The sequence below is a fragment of the Suricata suricatta genome, chromosome 6 (assembly GCF_006229205.1).
Source record: "Suricata suricatta isolate VVHF042 chromosome 6, meerkat_22Aug2017_6uvM2_HiC, whole genome shotgun sequence".
Lineage (NCBI taxonomy): Eukaryota > Metazoa > Chordata > Mammalia > Carnivora > Herpestidae > Suricata > Suricata suricatta.
The window spans coordinates 70381518-70398362 of record NC_043705.1 but is presented as its reverse complement, the minus strand read 5'-3'; the positions used below and the strand labels follow the sequence as shown (position 1 = coordinate 70398362).

The 16845-nt window shown below is 39.0% G+C and overlaps 1 protein-coding gene across 1 annotated transcript in view; it reads left to right on the top strand.

Annotated features, from left to right (window-relative positions):
* PCSK1 (proprotein convertase subtilisin/kexin type 1) overlaps window positions 1-16845 on the top strand; it is a 43070-nt gene that overhangs the window by 10620 nt on the left and 15605 nt on the right. The window contains exons 6-9 of the mRNA XM_029942631.1: window positions 5057-5145; window positions 8293-8465; window positions 9467-9679; window positions 12161-12261. Of these exons, the coding sequence (XP_029798491.1) occupies window positions 5057-5145; window positions 8293-8465; window positions 9467-9679; window positions 12161-12261 (576 nt within the window). The remainder of the gene's footprint in view (window positions 1-5056; window positions 5146-8292; window positions 8466-9466; window positions 9680-12160; window positions 12262-16845) is intronic.

Sequence of the window (16845 nt, the reverse complement as noted above, 5' to 3'; positions counted from 1 at the left end):
CAATTAAATTTTCTTCTTATGATGTAAAATGCTCCCCTCAAATGGCACTGAATAGTTATAGTTTTAGAAAGAATGTTTGGATCATAAAGAATAAAATCATCCAGCCCACCCTCCCAAACCCAATTCCTCTATGAATGCTTTACTACTAGTAAATGATACTAGTTGTGAAAATAAAAATAGAAGACAATGATAACAGTGCCCCATGACTTCTTTTAGTGGCCATGGCCATGATCACCAGTTCCCTCAGAAAAGCATGGCCAGATATGCTCTGAGGCCTGGCCCTCAAATCTAACACTTTTTCTGGAGCATTGGACTAGTCAGTAGCCTTTCCAAGAGTTTCTGCTGGGGATTCTAAAACTAAAAGGAAGAGAAAGAGAATTATCTTCTGACTCCTAAAATAATTCTTCATAGCAGCCACAGTGTGATGAAGGAGGGCAAGAGCCAGGCCTGTCAAAGCAAGAGGCCAGATAAAATCCAGAGACAAGGGACTTTTTAACCTTCTTTCCTAGCTGCAAAGAAACTACACCCTCTAGTCACATGGCCTCAAATGTCCATGCCCAAGTGAGAACTCATCTTTGCACATATTATCTTCATAACTTCAAGAAGACTTTCATACTTTCTTCTTCATTTGCTCTACCGAGATGAGACTTGCACCAAAAGAGATCAAAGCCAAGGCAAAATCAGGGCATGTTGCTACAAATAGGATGGAAAGATGCTACAGAAAGTGGTTCCTTTTTCTCTCTGTGCTATTACCCAACTTGGGTCAATGGAGTTCTCTCTTGCTATCTTTCTTCTTCTTTCCCTCTTCCTTTCTTTCTTATTCTTACTCAGAACTCCTATGTAGCAGGTGCAGTAATGGTGACCTAAAGTTGTTTCTTTGTATAGTTCCCTTTCTAGAAATTCAACCAGGAAGAGAGCTGGGGCTCATGGACTTGGCCTCAACTTCTGGGTGTATATTTCTTCCTTGTGGGCAAGGGAGACTTGGAACAGGTTCCAAGATATTGCTTCTTTCAGTACCATTTACTTCTAGGGTTTATTTCTTAAAAGGGTTAACTGCAAACAATGCCTTGAAGTTAGAATATTCCAGTATCAATACAATAGGAGCCACAAGGGGGTGCCCTTGGAAGAAAGAGGGATATCTCAGGAACTTCTAGAAGGGACCCTAGACAAACTTGCAGCCATATTTCTAGCCAGAACAGTATAGAGCCAGGAGAAATATGTGCTTTTTTGGAGCATGATCTTGTAATATTAGCCTGGCTGGTGGTCATTGCTTTGCCAATTATCAGTAAAGAAGGTGACCTTGAGGAAATCACTTACCTCTCTGCCTCTATTTTTCATTTTGTCTCCCAAAATGGGTGACAACACACTTGCCCTCCACTCTCCCTGAAAGGAACTTCCTGAGGAAATGGGCAATAACTTCTTGGAAGAAAGGGGCACTCTTCTTAGAATGAAGTAAAAAAGAAAACACTTAATTCACCCCCTTGGTCAAGACCAAAAGAGAAATCTGCTCTCAGCCAAAGGGGTACAGCTGAGGACACCGTTAGCTGGGGGTGTCAGTCTTCTTCCTAGGCAGCATACTCTAGGTTTGGCCCTATGATCCAATGTGGACAATAAATTGTGTAGTGGTCGCATGAGAGCTGAATACTTGGTGAAATACTATTCTCTAGAGTTTCTCTACTCATAAGAAGGAGGACTCAGATTGCCCTTTCCCCTCCTCTGGAAAGGAGGAGTCTCATGTCCAGTATTTATAAAACCACATTTCCCCTAATCCATAGAAGTCCAAAGCCTTCAAAGAAGTAGTCCATATGGTGGTACTTATTTTATGCCTAAAAACTCTTTAGTTTCCAGAGCATAGGTAACCTTGAACAAATTATTTAATTTATTTTGTCCCTCAGTTTTAGTCATCTATTAAAAAGGGATAATAATCATATCTACTTTGTTGGGTTATTATGGAGATTAAATAGGTTTATATATGTAATTGCTTTGTATAATATTTGGTACATAGAAAAAGCTGTGTTTGCTTTGGTGATGATGATGATGATGATGATGATGATGATCAAGTTTTCTCATTTAGCAATTAAGACCTCCTTCTAGTAAGAAATCGACATGACAAGAATAATAACCAAGAGGAGCAGAAGCAGAGACAAGTCAATTTTCTGAGTCAATTCAGGATCTACTCTTTGAAAATTACACAATAAGTAACTATGTCTCAGGGTCCTCTTGACTATCAACCAAAAAGGTAGCATCCCTATCATTTATCAAAAGGTATAATAGAAAATGGAGTTACCCTCCTAACATTTTGTCAGAAATAAATCCCTTAGGTTTAGAAAATGAATGGCTCCATTTTGCCTCGGACTTTATAGCAGTTAGAGACCTATTATCTCCCAATTCCAATGATACTATCTCTCTAAACTATCTGTGTTGCTGCTCATCTTTATTACTATGTAAATGAGATTAATAGAAGCTGTATTGAATTCTCCTCTGCAAATCAAAAGAGGAATCACTAAATAATAAAATCCCAAAAGTGCAGGTAACTCTTACTATTAAGCTGCCATGAATCTATATTCAGAATTTCAATACCAATTACAGATTATTTTTCTAGTTAAATAACATGTGTGACAAGGATGTTTTAACCAGTATAATAGTAGTCTTTAAACTATCCTGTGGAATAATTTTTTAAAAATCAATTTGTATAAATGCCAGTTATTACCATTGTTCTAAGATAATAAAGGGTTCTTTTATCTCAGAGCCTAATTTAAGGAAAGAAGAAAAGCTGCAGGTCTACAAAGAATGACATAGTACCACTTTGATAAAGCCCTCCCTTTTTCTAACAGTGTGGAGGTGGGAAGTGAGGGTAAGGGGAGGGAAAACCATCAACCCTTTTTTGTACCATGATCCTACTGCACCTTTTAAGAAAATAATTTTCAGTATTCAAGGAGAGAGAAATAATAGGTGGTATCATATTGTATCATTTTTAGGACAGGGGTGTTGTGCTGGGGATGTTTGCCAACAGTTGGATTCAGTTGGCTCAGGCTAGAGATTTTGCTGTTGTGGCCTTAGTTCCCATTCTGTGTAAATGGAAACACAGGTGGTGGTGACTTCTATGAACACACTTCCCAGAAGGTGACTACTCAGTTTATTCTACAAAAGCAAAGAGGGTTAATCCACCAAAAAGCATAAGCTTCCTTTTATGTGTTCAGTGTGCATACATTTCTCAAAGAATGGGTATGTTGGTTAGGACAGTTTCAGTTGCAAGTGAGAGAATCTTAACTCAATGATTAAGTAAAGTGGGCATTAAAAAAAATTACCGAAAGGAATGGTCTAGCTTCAGCCATTCCAAGATCCAGGAGCTCAAATAATATGCTGTTAGGACTCCAGTCACTGTCTCCATCTCTTAGCTTCTTGCCTACAATTAGCTTCATTCTCAAAAAGAAAATGAAATCTTGCCTGGCAGCAAGATCCACAGGGCTCACATGGAACTTAAAGCTGAAGATTTTTGAGAAAGACTAAAATTCTCTTCCCCAGAAAGTGTAACAATCCTTGAAAGCTGGCTGGGAAGAGGAGCCTCATGAAAGAATCAAGAGGAGAGAGGGAGTGTTATTTGCCAACAGGACAAAATGCTAGGAAATAAAAAAGCAGCAGATTTTTGCTACATTAGGAAAGACCTTGAACTAAAGATAATTATAGGGGTGCCTGCGTGGCTCAGTCAGTTAAATGTCCGACTTGGGATCAGGTGATGATTTCACGGTTCATGAATTCAAGCCCTACATTGGTCTCTGTGCTGACAGCTCAGAGCCTAGAGTCTGCTTCAGACTCTGTGTCTCCCTCCCTCTCTGTGCCTTCCCAGCTCACATTCTGTCTCAAAAATAAATAAAAGTTTAAGAAAAAGATAATCATATTGTCCTGACTTAGGATTCCTATCCAGTATTAACATGAAGAAGCAGAAACATCATTTAGAAAAAGGAGACCAAGAAATGATCTTTGGTACTTTAAAATAAAAGATATGTTGTGAAACAGAATTATTTTGGATAGTCAATTTCAAATTTTTATATTCCATGCTGAGCTAAATTAATAGATGTCTCATATAAGAGTGTCTAAAAGTAGCTGGTTGACAGACAGAGTTGCTCAGAGCTAACTCTTCCCCTCTCTTCTATATCAGTGCCTCCAAAGACTTTACACAACACCCAGGTGCTTCCATAATGCAGTAACATCATGAAATAAATTCACATTAAAGTTCTCTTGACTCATTGACCCTCTGAGGTCAGGATCATGGTGGGAAAGGACAATTATTACCCCCAGATTTTCAGAAATGCTGTTATAAAGGTGTACTATGCTCTGTTTTAGTGCTCTATTTCCATCAGGCACTCTGAAATCATAGATTTTCCTCCTGCCTGATTATAAAACCAGTCTTGTTCAGGCTTCCAGCCCCAATCAGAGTTGTGGGAGAACCCTGGTTTCCCAATTAGCCTAGAGTGTACTATCAGAGTCTCAAACTCCTTTTGGTACCAGAAAACCCTCAGTTGCTTTAGTTGGGTGGTGTGTCATTAGAGGAAGGCAAGAGGGCTTAAGAGGAGAATTCTGTTCTACTTATCCTACTAGGACTGGTCAGAATAACCTAATCCAAGGAAGTCACTACAGGGGGAGTGAGGAGCTACTTCACCAAAAAGTATGGAATAGAAACCATGGTTTCTGAAAGTGTCAGAATTGCTCACGATAGTATCCATAGCTAACGCTTCCTGAATTCTTACATTATACCAGACACTTTTGTAAGTTGCCTACATGCACTATTTAATATGTTTACAACAAAACTCTTGAGGACAAATGACTTATCAAAGGTCACACCACTAGTCAGGGGCAGAAGCTGGAATTTGAATCACATACTTCAACTCTAGTACCTGGCTCCTTCATCTGATACCTGCACTTCATCTAATACTGATGGGAAGGAAACCCACAACAAGGTTGACAAAATGTTAATATAGCCATATACCATGGATTCATGTGCAAGCAACAGTTTGCCTTCATTTATGTTTTATAATTCATATTTTTTAATCTTCAGACATGGGACCAGATGTGCAGGAGAAATTGCCATGCAAGCAAATAATCACAAGTGTGGGGTCGGAGTTGCATACAATTCCAAAGTCGGAGGTAAAGCAGAGGCTTGCTCCTGTAGTTCTGCACTTCAGTTTGAGTCTTGCATCACCTGGTATAAATGAGGTGGGGAGGGGGGCTTTCAACACCCAGAAGTGAATTCCATGTAGAATGTGCTGCAGGACTAAAGTATGATTTGCAAACAAATCGATGGATCTGGATTCCTACAAAATGGTAGCCGAGGATAGCCTGCACATCTTTGTGGGGAGAAAAATGGAAATGTTGAAAAGCTTTTGAACCAAATCTAATTTTCTCTGCATGCTAATTTACAAGGGTTTGTTATTGAGTGCTTGCTAAGGGAACAGAAGGAGGAGGTAAATTTAGGAAAAGACTTTCCCTGCCTCTCAATTCTGTAGTTCTTCATTTTATAACAAATAATGGTCTTAAAAACTAAAAGAATACATGCTTATTATATGAAGACACCAAAGGTTACCTTTGACAGCACAGATCTAGAGTCCCTAGTTGTTTCAGTCAGTGACTTTATGGGTAAACATATGGTAAGTTCCATCCGGGCGGTTTAATAAAGAGACTATTTGCAAGACTTAAAGGAAGCCATCACTAGGTTGTATACTAGAAACGAATATAACGCTGTATGTTACTAACTGGAATTAAAATAAAAACTTGAAAAAAAAAGAGTTAAGGGAAACCAACAAGGGCTTACAAATGAAAGCCGATGTGACAACCTTTGGGCCTAAAGGTGCAAGGGGAAGGAGAGGTCAGGAGAAGTCAGTGGCAACTGGAGAGAGAAAGCTGTGGCCATAGGAAAGAACCGTTATACAGGAACTATGGCCCTGAGTTATAACAAGAGAGCTTCTTCTAGGCAACAAGCATCTCAGGGAATGAGTTGCTCATTCTCCCACCCCCCATCCTCCTGCCTGTTGGCTGAGCCCAGTGAGAAGGCAAGAGAACCCACTGATGTGGCCCATGTCCCTGTGAAGAATGGTGGACAGTGGACCTGCAGGGCTCACAGAGAATAAGATCATTGTCTCTCCTCTTTTCACTATGCTTACCTTGGGCTTTCACAGTTAGGCTATAAATTTTGAGTTTAGTTTGTTTTCTAAAACTATGATAGAAAAGATCAACTGTATGGGGCACGTGGGTGGCTCAATCAGGTAAGCGTCCAGCTTTGGCCCAGGTCATGATCTCACAGTTTCGTTCGTGGGTTCAAGCCCTGCGTCAGGCTCTATGCTGACAGCTAGCACAGAGCCTGGAGCCTGCTTCACAGTCTGTGTCTCCCTCTCTCTCTGACCCTCTTCTGCTCGAGCTGCTTCTGTCTCTCAAAAAATAAAAAAATAAATAAAAGATCAACTGTAGAACATGTCAATGGTAGTAAAACTCCTTCAAACTCTACCTAAGAATGGCTTAATTTGATTATGATTTCCTCTTAAGAAATCAAATAAATACACATCCTGGCATATATAAGGAATCACTAATACAGCATACTATTAAACTTGGTGTCATTTCTGATTCTTTTGATACTAGCATCGTCAAAATGCTATGGGATTTTTTTTCCTTTTTATTTTTAAGTGATGTGTTAGTTTAAAGAAAATTAAGATGGAAGCACAAATTAGGTAATCACTTAGAGAAAGAATTCATTTTTTAAGCCATGATGTACTATGTAGCTATGTGAGAGAATCTTTTGACTCCTTCATTTTATTGAGAAGTAATCAGAAACAAGATTCTCAAGGTAACAGCTATTTGTGGCAGTGTAGAACTAAAACACAAGACTTCTGATTCCAAGTCTACTGAGATATTTTTCATTATTCTACCCTTTGATGGCCTAGTCCCAAATGCAATTTTTTAATAATACTTTTCATTCATTAGGGACCACTGTATGTCCATCACTGATCCTATAATACACTGTAGGTGGTTTATTCTGTTAGTTAGCAGGTTGGATTTAGGTGCCAAATTTCTGGGATTTAAGTCCAAGCTCCCCAATCTCAAGTTGTATTCTCTTGAACAAGTCATTACCCCTCTCTTATAGTCAACCTGTAAAATGGGGGGAAATTACAGCATCTACCTTCAATGGTTGTCATAAAGATAGAAGAGAGTCTATATCTTTAAGGCCTGTAGAATGGTAGCTTCGTATAGTATATCCTCAATGCATGGAAGCTGCTATCTACTATCATCCCCTTTTCAAAACTGAAAAAAAAAAGACACTGAGAAACAAGAGGTTGAGTGGCTTGCACAAGATCACACAGCTAGTAAGTACAGCTGTGATTTTTCTTTTTCCAAAATAAATTTTCAAGTGATTTTGTTTTAATCAGTGTAACTTTAGCTAATTATGTTAATTACATATTCTTTTACCTATGCTCCATAGTCAATAATAGTGTGCAAATCTAAGGCTGTGCATTTGACTACATTATCATCCTGAAGCCAGGAATAACCAGGTAGCTGCTCGTATTTGTCTCAATTGCCTTTGCCTTCTTGGCTCTTGAATATATGAGTCTGATGATTGGTGACAGCCTGTTAAAAAGCACAAAGAGCTACCATGTGTGCTTTCTCCTGATGAAAAATGATTCCCCCTCAGGAGCAAAATCCATGGCAATAATTTCATCCTTGAGATTATTTAGAAGAAAAGGAAGCATGTTCCTTGAAAATATTTCTTAGCAAACACATAAAAGGATGGCCTCTGGGTTATTTTTAATCAGTGCTTAGAAACAAGAGTTCTTTCCCTATTTGTTAGTTTCCTATTGTGGGTCGATCTTTTTAAGCTGCACAGTGTTCCATACAGAATCCTTTGTATGGCATACGCTGGGCAACAGTCATTTGTGGTATAGTCAATGAACAGATACATCAAGGGAGGGCTGTTTATTGCCTCCCTCTGAAAGCAATCCTGTCATTTTCAAGTTACTGAGGTAGTGAAGGGAGGGGAGACATTTTGTAATTGGTAACAATCATGACCACTGCTTAGTGCATATAGTTATCTCTAAAGGGCAGATAACAAAGTTTATGGAGGCTATGACTTATATCTTCCTTCTGTGCTCATAGCAGCCTGGTCACAGGCACTTGAGACATGCAGTGGTTACCTGCTTTTTAACGCTTTTGAGAGTGTTTTCTAAAATGAGTATTAATAGCATTTTGCCATTCTACATGTTCATGGTGACATCAACTTACGTGTTTTTTGTTTGACTTTCTGTTTAGGCATAAGAATGCTGGATGGCATTGTGACTGATGCTATTGAAGCCAGTTCAATTGGATTCAATCCTGGACATGTAGATATTTACAGTGCCAGCTGGGGCCCTAATGATGATGGGAAAACTGTGGAAGGCCCTGGCCGACTAGCCCAGAAGGCTTTTGAATATGGTGTGAAGCAGGTGAGATGCTTAACATAGATCTACCTGAAATGAAACCCGACCACTTGGATATGAAGGAAAAGGAAGAACACTTAGTTTATATCAAAAGAAATGGCTTTGAATTTCTTGTTTTTGCTTACAATTTGAAATACATTTAGAGAGCCAAATCATTTTTCAGATGAATGCAAGTTAAGGGTGAAGGGAGTTTTCCCTAATTGGGTCTGACATTCAATAGAGATTCTTTACTCTTGGAATATTTACTTTAAGGTACTATGGATATGTCCTTTCTCATTTTCCTGCTGCTTTTGGATTGTTACACTAGGTAAACTACTACCCAGACTTCTTTCAAATCTCTAGAGACACATCATTTAATACAGCTACTTGCTACTTTCTCCTTTGTATATGCCTGGTACATACTTGTGCCTTGATCATGTTGCTCCATTTACTGCATTCTTACCAGGATTCTAAGGCCTTGTTCTGCACGGGCTAAAACAAAAGTAGAAACTTTGGAGAGTACAAATTGAGAAGCCATAGAAAGAGTAGCCTTGATGAGTTTCATTCAATTGAAGAGTCCCTTTTAATGCAGCTGCAAAACAGATCTGAATAATGCCTGATTTTGTCATTCTATCAGTCAGCCAGAAGATTTAAGCAGAAAACAAGGAAGTTCAAAGATTCAAGTGCAGTGACATAACCAAGGGAAGAGTGAAAGCATATGAGTGAGTGCTAAAGACCAGATTATGAATCCTTACGATAAGGAAAAGAAAGAATCAAAGAAAAGCACTCACTCAGACTCATCCCAGAGAGGGCCCAGATGAAGGAGGATGGGCAGAGTCATAGCCCAGTGGTTTGTAATATGCAGTTTCATGAGATCTCCAGCATGGATGCTGGAGGATCTGACGTTGAAATAGACTTCAAATAAATGTCTCTGAGAACTCCATGCATGTATTTGTTGGGAATTTTATGACGATGTGGCACTGATCCCAACAGATGATAGATATGATATAGTCTGGCTTTTCCTTTAGGGGAGACAAGGAAAGGGCTCCATCTTCGTCTGGGCTTCTGGGAACGGGGGGCGTCAGGGAGATAACTGTGATTGTGACGGCTACACAGACAGCATCTACACCATCTCCATCAGCAGCGCCTCCCAGCAAGGCCTGTCCCCCTGGTACGCTGAGAAGTGCTCCTCCACCCTGGCCACCTCGTACAGCAGTGGGGATTACAGCGACCAGCGAATCGTATGTTGCTTTTGTCCAACTCCTCTGTTTAGGTAGGAGAGCAGGGTTTGCCTTCAGCAAGATCCTTCCGTCAGTACCTTTGGTAAACTGATTTGCTTAAGCTTGATGACTCAGTTGGGGAGATTCACACTTTGCTTACCTGAAAGACTGGCATCTAGTAGGAAGTTTTCTCTCTCAAGGATAATGATGCCTCTGCCAAGATGATGTTGCCTCTCTAGCATTTTTAAACCCAGCCCTGGGAAGCCACTAAGTTGTCATTACATACAGCCAAGATTCCAAATGTCTATTCTGCTTGTGTGATGCCTCCCTGAGAACAGCCTTAAAGGAGATTTCAGGGTTATAGGGGCTTTACCACCCTTGTACTTATAGATCCTTTAATAGCATGGATATGGTCTAACTTGCCCTTTAGCAGATGATAAAAACACAGAACATACACTAACTATGTCTCCTATGAATGGATGGGCTGCAGGAAAATAACAGTCTAAATTTCCCCCAAGGTGAACTTCTCAGCATCTGAATAAACAGCTCGGGAAGGTTATATGCTCAGAGTGCATCTCCAGCCCACACTTGGCTGTGCCTTCAGTTCCATGAGTCAGACTGCCAAGGGCAATTATTGGATTTCCCTTCAAGGGCACAATGACGAAGGGCCATCCAGGGGCTTTGAGAACAAAGAAAAGTATTTTTAATTTTAAACTGTATGGCCCCAAGTTTAACTCCTGATACAGAAAGAACCCACTGGCTAAAGTATCTAGATTCTAATCTCTTTGAAATAATAGGTCATGATTCAATTAGATTGTAGGTGAACCTCATAATAATTAGACACTGGAATGTAAGATTCCTATTAATGGCATCTCAAAAACATCTCCAGTTCTCTTTTCTATACAGGATCACTATTCTGGAACCCTGCCTGTTTCTGCAACTGTACTTTAGACAGTAAACCTCTAGCCTCAAAAGCACTGGCCTCCCTCTCATGCCTTATGTTTAATTACTCAAATAATAGATGATGATATTCTACCCAGAAAATCTTTATGAGAGATCTATTTTATAGCCCTTGAAAGAGGCATATGAGACATGTATCCCACTTGTGTTCAGAGTCTCTGGCTTTTGTCATCCCTAGAGGTATCTAGAGTTGCTTTTCAGTAAGTGGCCTGTTACACATTTCAGTCACCATTTCATAGACTGTCCCTCATCCGAGCTATTGTGCTGTGAAGTAGGAGGAAGAGTTTCCATCTTTGTAAAGCTCTCTCCTTAGGTAAATTAGCCATAGGAGAGACAGCTGGTGGATTCTATTTGAGACGGTTGCAATAACATAGCCTTTGTCTTACGCAAACCTCTTCCTCAGCACAGTCATCTCTGGGGGCTTACTTGCGTCAATAGAGAAAAAGGGCAACCTTGCTTCCGCAGCCCTCTAAGGAGAAGAACCACCATAACTTGAAAAATTCAGTGACTCCAAGTGGGAAGCCAAAGGAGGTGATAATAGAACAAATTATTTTTTTACACCTCACTCCCACACATTGAAATCTCTAGCTAAAAACGATAGTGCGGGAGCTTGGGTGGGTGTTTTGTTAGTAATCCTTTGGCCCGACTACTTGTTCAACCAGCAATGCTGTGGTCCTTAAGGCAGACTGATTGGAAGTCTTTTTTGGTTTCTTCCCTTCAGTCTTGGAAACCTCTTCATTAAGATAAAATTATCCTGGGTAATTCCTTACGTGCAGTAATATTGTGTAAGAATGCTTTCACAGACAGGATCTCATTTCAGTCTCAGAATATGAATCAGGAAATGTCAACCTCATTCTACAGATGGGGAAACCAAGTGATGTGCCCGTGGGACACATCTACTGAGTAGCAGTTTTACAATTTGAAACCAGATCAGAATATAGTGCACCTTTCATTTGAAAAATGCCATTTTCATCATAGTGCAAATATGGACATTAACTCATGGCCATCAAATTACATCAAGAGAGTGTAAACTACATACAAAACAAATTTTGTGCAAGGAGCTCAAGCGGCCAAAATCAGAATGATGCTACATCCTCGTGCTGAAGAGACAGTCAGATGTCAATCTGAAGGCTAAAGGGAATTTTGCATGAAGCAGAATTTCTAAATATGCCAGACTAAACACAATGGACCTGATGATTAATGGGCCAGCATGATTCACAGTGATTTTGAAACTGTCCCTTCTTTACAGACAGCATTTCGTTTGGGAATCTCAGAAGAGAAAATATTCATAGTGGGAGTACTTCATCCCCAGAAAAGGCATCTTGATGCCAGAATTATAGACAAGTTGTATATAGAGGAGAGTGAACTAAAATATCAGCAGATGGCAAACATCCGCCTGTGGTTTAGAAGAGGAAGTAGGGAATCGAATCAGCTGAGTTTCCTGATCATAGCAGATGCAGCCTTAGGTATGGTTAACCCCCAGGGACGGGGCACACTCCTCACATGTTCTCCTGCATTTCTTCCCTTCCGGATGCCACCCAGACCAGTGCTGACCTGCACAATGACTGCACAGAGACCCACACGGGCACCTCAGCCTCAGCACCCCTGGCCGCTGGCATCTTCGCTCTGGCGCTGGAAGCCAAGTAAGGCCCGGAAAACTTCTATTCACCTTTACTCCCTCTCCTTCTTTTTAACAACATATACTGCATTCCCAATTAGCTTATGGTAGAAAACTTAGAAAACTAGTCAAAGATAAGCTCTCTGCCTGTAAACATCTCCATGTAGATTTAACACACACTTGTTACAAAATTGGGAATTTTGTATACAAATAATTTTATACTTTTTTAAATCTACCCTGTATTATATTAAAAGCACTTTCTCATGGCTAAATCAATGTTCCTTGATCTTTAAAAATCCATGCTTTCCTCCCAATTTTTCTCCCACGCATCTGCAAGGTCTTCTCACTTCTGCCTGTTCCCACCAGAAAAGACTTTGTCCAGATAATTTCCGGTTGGCAGTATTAGAAACAACAAGCTTATAAAACATCCCTCTTTTTTCAGATTATATAAACCCAATCCTAGAGCTGATCTAATATATCAGGAGACATGAGAATTAAAAACAGAATTTTTATCTGTTTGTAGTATCCCATTATATAAATGCAAATTATATTAAAGTCATCTAATCATGTTTAGATATGCATTCTTGTCCATAAATATTGGTTGTTATCTCTGATAATTTCCTCAGGATAAAAACCCCTGATTGGAATTTCTGGGCCAAAGGGCACACATGTTTTAATGATTTTGCTACATACTGACCAGTTACTATCTAGAAAGACCATATCATTTTACATTCCTGTCAACACTGCATGTGTCAAAGTGCTAGTGTCCTTACCAGAGTTACTTTTATTGTCTTTTAAAATATTTGCTATTTTAATAGGGGAAATTGGTATCTCAACTTTATATGCTTTTATTTCACTAGTGATGAAGCTTAATCTCTTATATTCTTTGGCCATTTATCACCTGTGATTGCTTGCTTATGACCTTGATTTTGTTTTATGGATTTAGTTTAGAAAAGTTATTAAAGCTTGGTTAGCTTGAAATTTACCTTTTAATTTTACTTATATGTAATGAAATGAGCATATATACAGTTAAATTTGAGAGTATGTTTCTTTAAGGCTTTTTCCTTTACTTTCATGCTCAGAAAAATATGTATGATCCCAAATTAGATAAACACTTATTTATATGTCTTTTATTATGGTCCCTTTGTTCTAAATTCCCCTGGAATTTTAGTGTATGATGCTAAAAAAGGATTTGACATTATTTTTTTCCTCATATTGGTTACCCAATAGTCCAATTATTAATACAGAGGGAAAAATCTAACTGTTGCACACTGTGTATCCACAGCTTATTTGTCCTTGTTTGTGCTTTCTAGTGGCAAGAAAACTTTCAATATCAAGTCAGGTGCTCTGGTTGCATGATAGAGGACGTGTTTAAATTTTCAAGTTACTGTTATCCTTCCTAATAAGAAGGTTATCCTAGAAGAACATCTGTATTCTCTAGAGAAAGAACAAAGCATTTCCCTCACACCATATTCAGTAGACGAGGTTCATAATAGAAAAGTAGAACACCCTGGCCTGTGCCATGGCTGGAAAAACTCTGGAATTGCTACATATTTGTTCTGGAAAGTCCAGTTGTAGATCCAGGAGCCCTGAGGCCACCTGTGAAGTTGTGGTTTAGTTGTGGTATCTCAGCAATGAGATGGCCACAGTGGTTAAGCAAGACAGGCTTAGGAAATTTTGTAGTAAGAATTTACCTAGTTGGAGGGGCTGGGAAGATGTCTGGTAAGGAAAGAGCCAGCCCAGGGGCTCAGTCAGAAACAGGGAAACGTGAAGCTCTGGGGCCCAGCAGAAGTGCTGTGTTCAGAATCTGAGCTCACTTGTAATAGGAGGGGAATGAACAGAGTGTAGAGTCTATGAACATGAGGTAAGACTGGCATCAGCAGATCCAACCCAAATTCAAGGAAAAATAACCTAAGCATTCAAAAGTTCACAGAACACATGGCTCCAAGTTCCAGGGACATCCCTACCTATCTGACCTTGGGCAAGTTAATTTCCAGTTGAGGGCTCAATTTACCATCCATAAAATGGAAGGGTTAGGTCAGACCATTTTTTTTCAAACCTCTTCCTTTTATAAGGTTCTCTGATTTGAAATTGAAGGTATCAGCAAATAAAGGTAATAAACATGAATTCTTGAGGTCGTTGGTGGAACATCCAGAGTAGAAGAAAATAAGTTCAAATGAAAGCAAGCAGTTTCACACAGGTGGTGAAATAGGCTTATGAGAGTAATGCTTTGGGGATATAAGCTATAGAAGCAATTAAAAAATCCTTTAAATTTTAAGGCTTCTCTACCCAACACCTATCAGATGCCTGTAAATAGAAGTATCCAGGCCTAACCATCCTTGTCTAGTGACTAGTAGAGCAGAAACACCTATCTCGCTGAACAGATGTAATATTAATTTAATGGAAGAATTGAAAATTAAAATTGTAACTTCTGATTTCTAAAAATTTCAAACTTTTTTTCTGTGCAAGAAGAACATGATCTAAGAATGATCTAGGCTTATTAACTTCAGTTAATTTTTAATAGAATATTCTTTTAAAAAAATTTTTTAATGTTTATTTAGTTTTAAGACACAGAGAAAGACAGAGCATGAGGGGGGAAGGGCAGAGAGAGAGGGAGACACAGAACATGAAGCAGGCTCCAGGCTGAGCTGTCAGCACAGGACCCGATGAGGGGCTCGAACTCATGGAGCACGAGATCATGACCTGAGCTGAAGTTGGACACTTAACCAACTGAGCAACCCACATGCCCCTTTAATAGAATATTCTTAAAGCAGGAGCTTCATGGATTGCTATGAAATAACATAAATGACTTTCCAGCAGTTCATGAACTTCTTTGGAACTAGATGCAGAATTGCTTGTATGTGAATGACACTTTTTTTTGAAGGAATGGTTTGTAGGTTCCATGATGCCATCACACTGTTCATGATTTAAGAGATGCTAGGAATCCATGATCTCCCTGGTGCCTACAAAAAGAATTTAATTCCTTTCATTTTGATTCAATCATCAATAAGATAGACATAATCTTACATTTTATATACTTCCTGCAGAGTACATGGAAATTAGTGAGACATCTGTTCTAAAATAGACAGGTTTCTGAACTCTATTCAATTGCCTACATCAAGATGATTATTTCAGAAACTCTGAATGGCAGCATTTCTAAAAGTGCCCCTAGACAATCAAGATTGGGAGAAATCATTTAACAAAGGGTCACTCCTCAAGGAACAACTATAGAGACTGAAGAGCAACTCTGGGCTAAATTTATCAAGAAAAACAACATTCAGTCTTTGTCAGGTTATTATGAGCTGGACATGGTACTAACCTCTTTGTATACAATGCTAATTCTAGCCCTTACAACAGCTTTGTGAAAAAGAAATTATTACTTGCATTTTATAAAAGAAGAACTTGAGGCTTAGAGAGGTTAAGAAATGTAACCAAGATCCCACAAGGAGATTCAAATTCAGATCTGTCTACCACAAAGCCTATCCTATTTGCTACTTCATACTGCACGGCTTCCCACAGCCTTGTAAGGGAGAGAAAATGTTAGGTGGTGGTCCATCAGCCCCTGAAAGAAAGAGGTGTTAAGAAGACTGATGCTGATAAAGGACTGTCATAACTCAGATGCTTGTGAGTTTCTCATAAAAGACTCCTTGTCACAAGTGGATTACCTATTATGCTACATTAAACATGACATAGCTGAAATGCAAGGGAATGAGAAGAGGAGAACAAAGGAGAAAGAATGGCTGTTGGCTCAAATATTTGTAGAGGAATACTTTTCTTTCCTAGAAGAGTGTTTCTTGAAAAGCAGCATAATCAATCACCTTTGGGATTTATTTAGTAGGCAGATTCCCAAGTCCTAATGCCAGTGCTCAGATTCATAAATGTCTGGTATTTGATCTAGGAATCCCCATTTTTAACAAGGATCCCAGTCACTTTTAGTGCTGGTAATATCTTACCTAAATTTCAAGAAACAAGTGTTGTAAAGAGTTACTTTACAATTGCATTTTCCTACAGTCTCATCTAGTAGTGGTTGTAAAGATGCTAAATAGTGTACTTAATTGGAATAACCTGGAAATATATATATATCTCTGAAGAGAGACCAGAATTTCTTGGACAAATGCCTCTGGTACTATTATTGTTATGCAGTGAGTATACTAACAAAAGATAGCAAGTAATAACCTCAGTCTTCTGAGGAGAGAGCAGAGGAATCAAAATAATTTTTTAATAAAGAACAAAAATTCTGACTCCCTTTCCACCTCTGGAGGTATTAAACATTCAGATGAACTAATCTTCTGTTTTCATTAAAGGTAGAGAAAGGGAAATAGGATTTTGATGCTACAATGAAACCTTTGAATAAAGCACATCAAAGAAATCCTTGACTCAGTGGGTTGTGAAATGTTGGAAAGTGTCCAGGTTAGAAAATCTTTAATATCTGGGCTTATTGACATGTAATTAGAGGCTGAACCAGGTAGCCTGTAAGATTTTTCACTTTAGAATTTTGTCTCTAGATTATTTTACCTACACTAATTAGAAGCAATGCTTAATTTCAATGTTTAATTCTATACCCCTCATTTTCTATAAACATACCCATGATTAGCAACCTAATGCCGTT